Source organism: Haliotis rubra, unplaced genomic scaffold (assembly GCF_003918875.1).
Source record: "Haliotis rubra isolate DU_JTF1 unplaced genomic scaffold, ASM391887v1 Scf252, whole genome shotgun sequence".
Classification (NCBI taxonomy): domain Eukaryota; kingdom Metazoa; phylum Mollusca; class Gastropoda; order Lepetellida; family Haliotidae; genus Haliotis; species Haliotis rubra.
The window spans coordinates 1118888-1132902 of record NW_025766581.1 but is presented as its reverse complement, the minus strand read 5'-3'; the positions used below and the strand labels follow the sequence as shown (position 1 = coordinate 1132902).

General features: G+C 38.6%; 1 protein-coding gene across 1 annotated transcript in view; it reads left to right on the top strand.

Annotated features, from left to right (window-relative positions):
- The window catches only part of LOC124279594 (bone morphogenetic protein receptor type-1B-like), a 71539-nt gene extending 59297 nt beyond the window's left edge, over window positions 1-12242 (top strand). Inside the window, exons 7-11 of the mRNA XM_046715437.1 lie at window positions 449-612; window positions 1397-1429; window positions 7549-7726; window positions 8976-9106; window positions 9980-12242. Of these exons, the coding sequence (XP_046571393.1) occupies window positions 449-612; window positions 1397-1429; window positions 7549-7726; window positions 8976-9106; window positions 9980-10120 (647 nt within the window). The 3' untranslated portion in view covers window positions 10121-12242. The remainder of the gene's footprint in view (window positions 1-448; window positions 613-1396; window positions 1430-7548; window positions 7727-8975; window positions 9107-9979) is intronic.
- Window positions 12243-14015: the final 1773 nt, after the last annotated feature.

The following is a 14015-nucleotide window of genomic DNA, read 5'->3' as shown; positions in this document are numbered from 1 at the left end:
TGCTGACAAAGGGATGAGTGTAGGCTGTTTGAGTGGAGGATTAAAGAAGAAAAGGGGTGAAGATCAGAGAGTAATAGGGGTGAAGATTAGAGAGGAATAGGGGTGAATTTTGTTTTGAGTATTTGCTCCAGGGTCTGTACTGTAGGACTAGAACTCAACTCTTAAGTGCTAATGGTGCTATTTTATGCTGTTCTTATTAGGAATGTACCAATGTTTCACACTGTCGATGTACTGCAATCGTCTGCCCTACGATTGTACTTTATCATTAGGAGTTTCATAATGCCACATTTTCAGTGGATAGTATGCAAAACAATTGATGAAAATCCTGTATTTTTGCAGCCATCATGCTATATAATTGTTTCCAACAGAAGTCCTTAATGGTGTCACCTATTAATAAAATGTTGTACAGGAAGTAGTATTTTCAACTAATCAATTGTTTGGGTTTCAGGTTTCATTGCTGCTGACATCAAGGGCACAGGGTCTTGGACTCAATTATTTCTCATCACAGACTACCATGAAAATGGGTCTTTATATGATTACCTCCAGCTTCATACACTGGACACTCATGAGATGCTGCTGTTATGTCACAGTGCTGCCTGTGGCATCTCTCACCTTCACATTTTTCCTTATCCTGACTCATGCTCTTTTGCTTGTCTCCTTCCTCTTGCGAACATAGTGGAACACTTGTATCTCCCTAATTGAAGTTCCTTCAATGTAAAATCACTAATTAGTACACCACGAGTTACCTCCCTTCCACAAGCTGGGGAGCGAGAGCCACCTCTACCCATGTGCCTCACTCTCTCCTTCTTAGCCCAGTGAGCTGGGCGTGAGAGCGCCTGTGTCTCCGACACACTATATCCTTTGATTATATTTAGTTAGTTACCTCGTATAGAGATCTATAGAGGTTTAGCTAGTATCTTTCAACAATTATATATTGATATTTAGTCGTGTTTCTACTGTTTATGCGGGGCCCGTGCTGTTGCAGTGGATTACGTTGATAAAAATTCTGTACTGTTGCACATTCGTTTTTATTCTGCTGCTGATCGCATTTAATATGCCCTAGCTGTACTGCGCCATGTTTCATGTGATTCACGTTGCAGTTCGCGATACTAATTTATCAATTCTACCTTTAATAAATAATTACTTTGCGTTTGAGGCAGCGCAGCAGATAGAGTCGCATTATGCAGAGTCTAGCATGACTGATACACCTGAACCCTCGCCAGTCTACTGCTGTTGGTCGACCCCCTCCCGTCTGGGTTTCCGCTAGAATGGTGGGAGCGTGGGGCGTAGTCCGCCGCCTCAAAAGCGTCCTGCTTCCCCAGACATCCCGCCGTCGCACTGAGGGGTATTCAGCGAAGTCTACTAGAACTTTCTCAGCGAGATTGTTCTCATCGCAGATTTGGGCCTGTATGATGATCAGCCGATCATCATTCCTGATGTACATCAAAGAATGACTGATGTCGGCAACAGTGATGTCAGCGCAGATCAACATTCGATGATCTTCCTGAGGGTCCCGTCGCTACCAACACTCAGCGCAGACCGCACCCCAGGGCAGCGTCGACCTCTGAGGGAATTCAGCGAAGTCTACTAGGACTTTCTCAACCCGAGATTGTTCCAGCCGCTGAACTTGGCCTCTCACGATGATCAGCCGATCATCATCCTCGGCGTATGAGACAAGTAGCGACCGGTGACAGCTACAATGACATCAGCAGAGATCGTCATGCAGCCTGATGTCTCTACACTGATGTCAGGCGACTTACCTGAGGGCCCCACCACTAACAAGCGCAGAGATGGCACCGACTACGCCGTCGCCAGACCATCCCAGGCGAGCTACTACGGCAAATCATGGTGCGTGATGGAGGTCACTACAGACTGGAGAAGCAGCCAGCCCAGAGTCACGAGCCGCCAGCGAAGGCTCCAACGAGAACAACACTCTAGAGGCACCTCCAGTCAGCGTAGCAGCCAAGGCGATGCAGCGCGAAGGAAGTCGCAGACCACCTTGACGAAGGACCCAGATGTACAGCCCCGAAGGCCTTGTGGGCGGGATAGATCATCACATTCCTCGGCTTCATCCTTAGATGCAGACTCAGCCACCAGACCTCACGGAAGCCAGCGAAGCTCAAATCGCCGTTCCCCAGCACGAGCGCAGAGGAAGCTTAGCGAAGGCGTTCATGGCGTTCGTGAAGAAGCGTTGAAGGCATTAGCGAAGGCACTTTCGGGAAGGACACCCGAATATAGATCGTCATTTAACAGAGTCAAGGGACTACTCAAGAGCTTAGCGAAGCTGTCAATAGTCTCCGATCTCCTCGTACATCACCACATCGATGCGCCTCACAGGTTACCACACAAGTCTGCACACAAGTCTACATCACCTTCCTAGAGTGGCAGTGCGGCGCAGACATACCTGATGAAGGAAGGCGGCGCAGATGCTATCACCCTACCTCCGATCGACCCGATTGCTGCGGTAGCACAGAATCTAGACATAGCATCCCATAAAGCCACAAAAGTTCAGACACCATAATTGCCGAACTTTCAGCCTAGAAGTTTTCCACGCACAACATGGACCCTTCTTCAAGGCTTAAGACATCGATGAAAACTACAAGTTGATCATCGATATCAACAATAAGAACTACAAATCGTAAATTGGTTCAGTTGAATCCATGGCCGAGGCGTATGTTCGTTGGCCTAAATAGATCTAGAGCGATCATTGAGACACTTATCACCAGATTTAAGTAACACGACTTCTGAAAATGATAAGATGATCCTTTCGGCCCTACTTATGCAGAACCAGCAAGTCCCAGGCGCCTCAGCGAAGAGCTAGAGCCTCACCAGCTACAAGGGGCGCGTCGGCGGAGGAGTAAGCGCCGCCGACCCACATCCTGTTAAACACAGAGGCCATTAAGCGAAGCAAAGCTCTTATATATATATATATATATATTCTAATCGGACTTTGATTTCGATACCCAGCGAAGGTCGCGAAGGCTAAGTGGCTCAAGTCTACTTCACCAGTAGATCTAGAAGGGATGCCGAGAGCCGTGAAGTCTCGGCGTTCACCGAGGAAGTCTCCTCCAAGGTCTCCATATACTAGCCACTTTCGTCATATATAGCTACTCCTCAGTCCGTTCAAGACATCGCATAAGTTGTCTATCAACTGTATGCCAGATGCCGATCTATAAGCCTCTGGCGAAGACAATTGCACAGGCTATTTACAACACAGAGCGTCGCTGTATTAATTTGTCAGCGGCGTTTCATAGATCTTCACAGAAATCAACTATTCGTATAAATTGCTAGTATATGCAATCCCGGACTGACGATCACGATTATCTACATGCGTGACCATTACGCATATCTGCAGAACAATTCAATATCGAAATTGAACAGCAGCCTTGTTACAGCGAGTATAACTCATAATCGTCAACATTTCTGAGAAGAAATATGTACAACAAATTCAGCTTTAATTCTACAATTATGGCGATACATTCATGTATACAGTCTACAAGCTGACAACTTACAAGTTATTGTACCTTTATATATAAAGAAGTCGAATTATATTCAAAACTGAAGTACTTTCACGACAGCCAGGAAAATAACCTACCCAGCATTAATATTACAGAGCAAGGTATTTTCGCGAAGCTTTGTGGCGTTTACCATTAATCCTCGAAACTGCGTGGTCACTTTCGGGTAACCGGAAGTTACGATGAAGACCGATGATTGTTCTAATATCAGCGGCGGCACTATATTATACAAGGTTCCTTTTCCTGCTACACGGTGACATCACAAGCGGGTACTCTACAGAATCAAAATGCCTTATTCTGATTGGACCCGATGAACAAGCGCCCTACACAGAGGTCGAGCATAGTTCACAGTTCAAGACATAGGTTGCAAGTGACAACTTTATATCAATGAGCGAGCAAGCCTCCTTACAGCCCAGTTAACCTGAACCTTCATGATTAGGCTGCTTTCTTCAGGTTAGAGACCTCCCCTGTCAAGTTTAGACAAGGGCACAGCAGTCAGGCGATTTTACATAAAGTTCATCGAGGACACAAACTCCGGTTGTGCACATACATCGTCAAGGACATCATAGCGATTTACCTGAGGCGGCGTGATACAAGTGGATCGAAATCCACAGCGTTTCAGACTACACCTGAATTTCATCATCAAGCTACTAACACAACTAGATGGTTAGTAAACCTACTAAGTTTCTGTTTGGAGAATAAGCGGAAGTTTCGCATTACCAACTTGGGGATATGAATATAGTGCTACAACACCTCACAAGTGAGGTTTATGAACATGCCTGGATGACATACTTGGACTCCATGATACGATGATGCTATCAGCTGGCCAGCAAGAGCACTGTAAATTTATCTCCACCAAACCAAACAGGAAGAAAATATACAACAGATTTTTTTTTCCTCTATCATCAACTACGCAGAGTGTAGTCTCGCGTACTATATCTCCGTTTGGATCAGAACTGTCATACTACGTGCATACAAGACAGATGGACCTAATCCGACCCTCCATGAGCTTTAATACTCTTGATATTAGAGCCCTAACTTCTACAATTTCATCTACACAAATGTTATTTGAAATAATGGAGGGTTTATTACTGTAGATCCGATATGGTGGTTGCCAACCATTATCTGAGAGATATCACCACCGAGGACATCTCAGGTATCCACCAATTCGATCCCATGGTCCTTGCACAACAGTTGACAGTTCCTCGGAGAAGATAAGTCAATCTTACAGATTTTTACTTATCTTATAACAGTACTAAATAGCTTCATGCTATATATAATTTGCTTAAGCTCGTTTTTTATCATCACAGTGGTTACATGATAAATGCATTAGCTAACAAACTCTACAGAGTTTTTTTTTTTGGCTATTATATACGTAGCTTAAGTCAAGTATATTTTAAGCATAGTACTATACTCATATTGTAAAAATACATTAGCTAACAAACTCTCACGGAGTTTTGCTATTATATAGGTAGCTTAAGCTCATTCATATCTTAAGCTCAGTACTATGTTTATATCATATAACTATATTAGCTAACAAACTCTAAAGAGCTTTTGCTATTTGGCTTAAGTTTCATCATATCTTAAGCAATATGGTTACATTATAACATGTATTAGCTAACAAACTCTATGGAGTTTTTGCTATTATTATATATGTAACTTAAGCTTATTCATATCTTAAAAGCAGTACTATGTTTATAGCATATAGGTATATTAGCTATCAAAACTCTAAAAGAGTTTTTGCTATTATATATTGGGCTTAAGTTTTCATCATATTTTAAGCTTTATGGTTACATTATATCATGTATTAGCTAACAAACTCTCACGGGTTTTGCTATACATATGTAGCTTAAGGTTTCTTCATATCTTAAGCTCAATACTATGTTGATACCATATAAGTATATTAGCTATTAAAACTCTAAAAGGTTTTTGCTATTATATATTTAGCTTAAGGTTTACTTCATATCTTAAGCTCAATACTAGGTCTAAATCAACATAATAAAATGTATTAGCTATCAAACTCTCACGGGGTTTTACTATTATATATATATAGCTTAAGTTTAATCATATCTTAAGCTCAGTACTATGTTTATAACATAAAAGTATATTAGTTAATAAACTCTAAGGAGTTTTTGCTATATACATTTAGCTTAAGTCTAATCATATCTTAAGCTTAGTACTATGGTTACATTATAAATCTATTAGCTAATAAGCTCTACAGAGTTTTTGGCTATTGTATATGTAGCTTAAGTTAATTATATCTTAAGCACAGTACTATACTCATATTGTAAAAATATATTAGCTAACAAACTTTACTAAGTTTGGCTATTATATATGTAGCTTAAGTTAATTATATCTTAAGCACAGTACTATACTCATATTGTAAAAATATATTAGCTAACAAACTTTACTAAGTTTGGCTATTATATATGTAGCTTAAGTTAATTATATCTTAAGCACAGTACTATACTCATATTGTAAAATATATTAGCTAACAAACTATACTAAGTTTGGCTATTATATATGTAGCTTAAGTTAATTATATCTTAAGCACAGTATTATACTCATATTGTAAAAATATATTAGCTAACAAACTCTACTAAGTTTGGCTATTATATATGTAGCTTAAGATAATTATATCTTAAGCACAATACTATACTCATATTGTAAAAATGTATTAGCTAACAAACTCTACAAAGTTTGCTGTTATATATATAGCTAAGCTTATTCATATCTTAAGCTCAGCACTGTCTATATCATATAAATATTTTAACTAACAAACCCTAAAAGGGTTTGTTATTATATAATTAGCTTAAAATTAATCATATTTTAAGCTTAGTGCTATGTTTATATCTTAAAGTATTTTAGCTAACAAACTCTAAGGAGTTTATACTAGCATATTAACAAGCTTAAGTCTATTAGTCTTAAGCATTGTATTAATATTATATATACTTATCATAATAAGTACATTGTAATAACCTCTATATGGCAGCTGATAAGCTGGCAGCAGGAGTCATCAGTTCAATGCCTTTATGAAGTTCTCATAGGGTTATTACAATCATCACAGTTCAAATCACTAATTATTAAAATCCAAAGTATTATATATTCCCACCTCGGCTCTGTTGGATTCTACAAGCAAAAGAGCATGAGTCAGGATAAGGAAAAATATGTAATTTTTGAGTAAAATTGATATTTTATACTTATCCTGACTCATGAATCAACCCTCCCATCCTCCCCAAATAACACTTTGGATTTCCCTGTAAATTCAAATGTTGGGCTCAGTATATGGGAGAGAGTGAGGCACATGGGTAGAGGTGGCCCTCGTTCAGCTTGTGGAAGGGAGGTAACTTCGTGGTGTACTAATTAGTGATTTTACATTGAAGGGAACTTCAATTAGGGAGATACAAGTGTTCCACTATGGAGACAAGCAAAGAGGAAGGAGACAAGCAAAAGAGCATGAGTCAGGATAAGTATAAAATATCAATTTTACTCAAAAATTACATCAGGTAGGTGCTATAGGAGTTAGCACAAGAACATGCTCTTGGAGGGGTTTGTTGGCACTGTCAACATTATCAGGCCTCAGAGAATGACACTTGTATAAACATGCAATATTTCTGAAAGAGTGACTGTTTTGATTGTCTTAAATGACACGAGCAAACCTGTTGTATCTCAGTAGAAAGGTTATGTTCTGGATAAGATGGAACAGATTTCTGATATGTAGGCAGGCGTCTTACAATCTGACATGAATATATCATTCTTGGTGAATAAGAGTTCACCAGATTGTTTACTTGTATTGGAGATATCCTATAGCTGAGAAAGAAACAAATTCTCCATGTTCATTAACAAAACAGAGTAAAGAATGGTTTCTTCTTCTTCTTATGCACTGTGGTAGATGACTGGGTTTATTATCGGTTTGATACCCATGATTGGTGCCAGATGTGCAGTTCCATGTTTTGAATCGAAATGGGTGTGTTTGAAGTCTCAGATTTATCATCTGAATGATATAATGCGTGCTGTTTTGTGATGTGTTTACAGTGAAAGCAGCGAAGTTGATATTGCTCCCAACACCCGATCTGGTACAAAACGGTACATGGCGCCAGAGGTGCTGGAAGACAGAGTCAACAAGAACCACTTTGATGCCTACAAACAGGCTGACATGTACGCCTTTGGGCTTGTGGTTTGGGAGGTGGCCAGAAGGTGTATAATCGGAGGTAAGTGGGGCCATGTTGGCAGGACACGCTTCTGGAGCTTTGGGCTCACCTGACTAAAAGTAAAATAATTTTGTGTCATGGTGTATTATCTATCTTCTGTCCAGTCAGGATGTACATCTGATTTTAAGCTTATCATTTTGAAATCTCCTCTAAAACTACAAGGCTTATATGAAGCTGAATTTTTGGTTTGAAGGATCCCAGGTTGGATGTTTCTGAAAAATTAGTTCAACGATTTCTCATCAAATTGTAAACTTGGATCTGATTATTTTGTCATAATTTCGTTCAACATCAGAGCCTTGTGGGTATCTATTTTCAATATTTTGTTGTATACTCTTAACCTGAAAGTGAGTGCAGCATAAAACTAAACTCACTCACTCACTTAACCTGCAAGTCCAGACATACACCAGCCAATTTGTATTGTTTGATAAACTTGATACTCCAACTCTCCTTGTCAACTACTCAAGGATGGAAAAAGACCACAAACACTTAGTTACTGTTTGTCATGCTGATTCCTGTGCATGAAAAATAACAGGTAGAAAAGTAGTGATGTTCTGATGATCGAAAATCGGTCGAAAGAAGGATTAAAAATGATTATCGATTGTAAAAAAACATATTTTCGATTAATCAGAAGTTTGTTGTTTTTATATAACACCCTTCAATGAAGTAAGCTAACCATCAAATTTGACGAATATTCACGAACAACAGCGTAAACCTATGCACATTGTAAAATGTTAACCACTTTTATTGTTTAATTACAATTCCAGTGTCTTTCTTGTATGCGTGCATTTCATTGCATAACAGCATTAGTTATAAAAAACAAGAATAATTAGAAAAAAACTGGTGAAAACCCTTAAAATTGGTGATTACATTAAAAATGTATATATTTCGATTGTAATCGATAATCGTTCACCATAATCCTACGATAATCGATAGTGGATTTGGTTTCCGATTCCCAACACTATAGAAAAGTAACTTCGATCTTTGATTAGCTCACCAACAGGTTGCCAAACTTTCCCAATGCCTTTGACGGTATTGTTATCAACTCAGAATATTTTCATCACAGAACTTTCCACATTTACTGTCTACATTGTTGTAGTTTGGGAATTGTTTTCTGGAATATTGGCAGGTTTGGTCCAGAGTACACTGAGACCATTTTGAGAAGTTTCTGAGGTAATGTGGGGTGTGGTTGGGAGAAATCAGTGTATAGTGTAGTCATGGTTTTATTAATTAGTGCAACTTGTTGCTGCAGGAATAGCAGAGGACCATGCGCTACCCTACTTCGACTGTCTTCATAGTGATCCCAGCTTTGAGGATGTCCGGAAGATAGTATGTGTTGAACAGATCCGACCAGCCATACCAAATCGATGGATCTCCGATCCTGTAAGTAGTTGCAGGCCACGCAAAGAAATCATGATGGTATTTTAAAATGTCATGCTTTTTGTGTTCTTGGCACAGCTGATTCATACCATCTTTTAGACATGTGTTAAATCAGCTTAGATGCAAGTCACCACCAATTTACTGTAAGCCACAAAGTCTAAGTCATTAAAAATTTTGCGACCTTTTGAAATCATCTTGATCAATCTCTGCAAAATTATCATTCATGTTCAAGGTAAGAATTTTGAAAACAGTTGGGTTTTGTAGATTTCATGACAACAATTCCAATTAATTGACTGTTGATAAACTGTTTGTATTTCTAATTCAACAAGTTGTCAGCTAGTTAGTTACTATAATTTGTGTATGTCTTTTTGAAATTCCATCAAAACATGAAAACCCTAGTCTACCCAAAAACCACTGCTACCAGTGATAAGGTATCAGTTAGCTACCAGCAGATTGAAGAGTTTTTAGCTTACTTTTACTGAGTCCTAGGCAGCTTTTGTGTTCAAGGGTTTGAGTCTTGCACTCAGTAGAACATGCCCCTAGTTTGGGATATGAACACCTCTTGCATGTTGGAAGGTAGAACCCACTGTGCCTCATGTACTGAAAGTTTGGCCATCTCTGAGCCAGCAGTACTAACTGAAACTTCCCCAAATGCCTAGATCGATGCTCATGCTGTTGATCACTGGATTATCTGGTCCAGACTCAATTATTTGCAAACTGCTACCATATAGCTGGAATATTGCTGAGTGCAGCATTAAATAACAAACGAAGCAACCAAATTGAAACTTCCTGTTTATTTGAGGCTGAACTGTTGCCGTAATTTTGAAGTAATTAATTAGCATCGTGTGTGACCTTGCCTCTGCCTTACCCCCACAGTACATGAAGATCCTGACGAAGGTGATGATCGAGTGCTGGAGCCCCAACCCAGCAGCCAGACTCACATCGTTGCGTGTTAAAAAGACTCTGGGGAAGATGTTAGAGAGCATTGACCTCCACACAAAGCTGTCGCAGTCATGATGACATCGGGCAGACAGGAGCTAAACTTAATCAGGGAATGCTGAATATATAGTGCTGTGTACAGATGCTTGTTCTCACCGAAGAGGAGACCGCTTGTCCCACCGACCCAGCGTGCTGCGGAACGCAGAGTGCGGACTCCCCACGTCCATGCCGCTTGTCCCCGACAGATGTGGCAGCACGTGGAACGTGGAGTGCACCCAGCCTTGTGCAGGCTTCACGATCATGCATGTCTTGTTCCATGCATTTTGTAAACTGATTGCTCAACCACAGGACTATATGAAGTTGGGATATGATTTATTCAGATAAGCGTAGATCAGCAGAATTCACTGAATGAATCAATGGATCTACAGCAAAGTTAATCATTGAATCAATGTTTTCATGGATGTTTTGGCCTAAATTGCTGATATCATGGGTCCATTCATCTGATTATGTGAACAGACTAGCAACTTGTTTTGTTTTATTTAATGATGAACTAATTATACAGGCTTTGTTGGTCCAAGGGAGATAACTCTGTTTGCTACAAATGAAAAACTTCAATTGAAGACATATCCTTACATGAAAACGAGTATTCTAATCTAGTCTTATACTTTCTTCTTCTCTGTATCTGTAGAATAATCTACAATATTTTTTTAAAATAATGTTTCTGTAAGCATAATTTTTTTACTCCTATAATTAGAAACTTGCATGTATTGAACTCTGATTTGTGGTTACCCTTCTTCATACTTATTACACGTCCCAAAGACATTCACAATGTTGAAATTGGTATTGTATTTTAAATGCAAGTTAAAAACAATTTACTAAGGCCTTTGTCTTACTGGATTATCTCCCTTGGACCAAAGTCTGCCATTTACTGAGCTTGATCAAACTTACAGAATAGACTTGCTCCAGCAAACTAGTGACCTAATCTCTCCCACCAAGGACAGTCTTCAAATGGCATTTTATAATTTATTTACAAAATTATTTCATTGTACCATACATGAATCAGCCTTTCCTCTCTTCATCAGAACAAACCTGTTTCCCTCTTCGTTTGTTTATCAAATCACATAATGGCAATATGTTGTTATTAATCTAAGCGTTATTTGAATGACTGCAAATATCATTTGAATTGTTTGATTTCCATGCTCAACCATTGTTTGTGATAAATTATAATTTATGTGCATACCTTTTTTGAAGATAGAAACAAATGGCATGGATGCCATTTCAGATACATTTGATATGTATAACTATTGTTAAACGGTACAAAATAATTTTGAATGCATCTTAAATAAGGCAGAAATTATCAGTTCAGTGTTGAAATCTTCATTTGATTTTATGAGATATTTTTCCCCGTTGGCACCAATGTTTTAATGCTTACCACATAGAGGTCAGTTGGATATGCCATCCTTGTACATGCGAACCTAGAGCATTATTCAATGTGTACAGTTTTCATAGCATAAAGCATCATGAAGTCCGTTTCCATGGTAACATACAACTCTTGTACATAGGTCATTCTGATGTCATAGATAACCCAAATTGTATTTATTTTTATGTAGTGTATTGTACCATATCAAGTCACAATGGTGGTTCTCGGATGAAGGACCCCCTGTTTGTATATATGTACATATATATGTGTTTTTCCCCCCGACAGCCCAAACTGTGTAATAACATGCCAAACAATGCTGTTCTTGAAGTCTGTTGTCCCAGTTTTACATAGTTTTAGCATACTCATTTTAATCAAAAATTGATTGTGCAAATATGAATGAAATCAAACTGTTTTAAGTGTTACTTGACCAGGAAGTGATAATGGCTGTAGCAATATTTGTACTTAACCAGACGATGCCAATTTTGTGAGTTAGTTAGTAATATGTTTCTTGAACATTGCCTCTTCTTGTTGAGTTTTCGATGTCTCATAGTTACGTCTCATGCAGTAAGTGAATGTACAATTTGAAGAAAACTGTCTAGAAAAGGTTATGCCGGTTGTACTTAGAACGACTGCTGGGTAAATCACGTGATACTGAATCCTTTGCATTTATCTGCTATGGTGTAAGAATATCTTGCCCCACGGAACCGTTAGCAGCCTTAGTGGTTGATTCAACTAAGACACTGACACGTCACCCATTTCACTCAGTGCTGTGAGAAACATGCGCACATAAAAATTCCAGATTTAAATCGACTCCAATTTTGACTGATTTCCACAGTATGTGCAGAAAGAGATCAAGACTGCTAAATTTGTGCTTGACACCCTTTTGGTAAATGTTTCATCTTAATGATTCCCTGAAATTACTTGATGGAAAGAAGTTTAACTTGTTCTTCAGAATAGTCTGAATTCCCGACATTACTGAAACAGATCTTCAACTTGTTTATTTTGATAGGACATCATGTTTGTTTGCTTCCTACCTATTCAGGTCTCAACAAATCTAGATGGGTAGCCTAGTGGTTAAAGTGTTCGCTACCATGCTGAACACCCAGGTTTGATTCCCCACATGGGTACAATGTGTGAAGATCATTTCTGGTATCCCTTGCAGTGAAATGACAGGAATATTGCTAAAAGCGACATAAAACCATATTCACTCAGCAAATCTATAATAAACACGACTGCAAGTTGAGAACAGAGTTCTGTCTCCTAAAACTGACTCGTTTGATAGGGGCTCTGTAGACTTGAAATATGCCTTGTCCCTGGAGTGAAGTGGCTCTCGTGTCAGTGGCTAGCCCTCTTACCTCAGTCATGTAGATTGTAAGCAATCTCTTAGAGGCTTCCATTTCTGTTGTCAGTGACTGTCGTCTCTCGCTGTCGTCCTCGCTGTCGTCCAGCTTCTACATGTTATTCTCCTAGTCTTCCAGTCTTATAGATGCAACTGTTTACGTCAGTTTCTGTCAATCAGGCCAGTTCGGGACGTCACGTCCGTGTATGATTTGCCAGGTTTTAGGATCATTACTGGTGTCGTCATGATCATAGACATGAAAGTCTGTAGCGTAATAGTTTAATGACTTGATAACCAAAATATATTTTGTACCTCATCTAATCTTTTAAACATGATATTTGACAGTTTTTCCGAGTAATAATGTCAGTTTTTAAACTAGGAATCGTATAATCCAGTTCTATAACAGTTACATGTTAATTCATGGTGTTTCTCTCTCAGCTTGTGAATGGCTCTTAAAAGACAAATTCTGTAAAGTCTTTTAAACGGATACAGTTAAGTTCATTTTGATAAATTATCTAACGTTAGACAGGATTTCTTCCAGTGTTTTACAAACTGAGTGTTGTGGGATGTTTCCTGCTTGTTGTTTGACAGTTATTCAGTCAATGAAATATATATATATATATATTTGATAACAATCACTACACATACAGCAATACAATAAATAGACTTGGAGTTTGGTATTACAGTTAAATTATTTCATTTGGCCCCCTTTTTAATGGAGAAAATGGGCATCTTGTATTGACACGTAAACAAGACGTACAAAACTGTGTTAAACCATCAGTTACAGGTTTAGAAAGTTCTACTTCATTAAAAACAGTAATGGCGAGATTTTGTGACGGGTAGGTTTCATATACCAATGGAGTTGTTTCTGTTTAAAGGTTCAAAACTCTGTTTCACAAATCTCCTGCATTGCTTTGCGATGTAAGACTTGCAATAATTGTATCATTGGCTGGCTGTATTTTTATTACTATTGTGCTTCAACAAACATTTTCTGCTGGTTTGTGTTCAGACCGTGAAACAATGAAAATTCTGACCCAGAAAACTGTCTCGCAATAGAAAAGATATCTGATCTTATTTTTCAGATGTGAAGAATCTTTTCCATTTAATAGTAATCCTGTATGTTTCAAAAGTTTAATTGTATGAATGGAACAATAATTGTATATATAAATTTCAAAATCATTTTTGAGAGATGGATGGCATTTTTAGTAGCTACT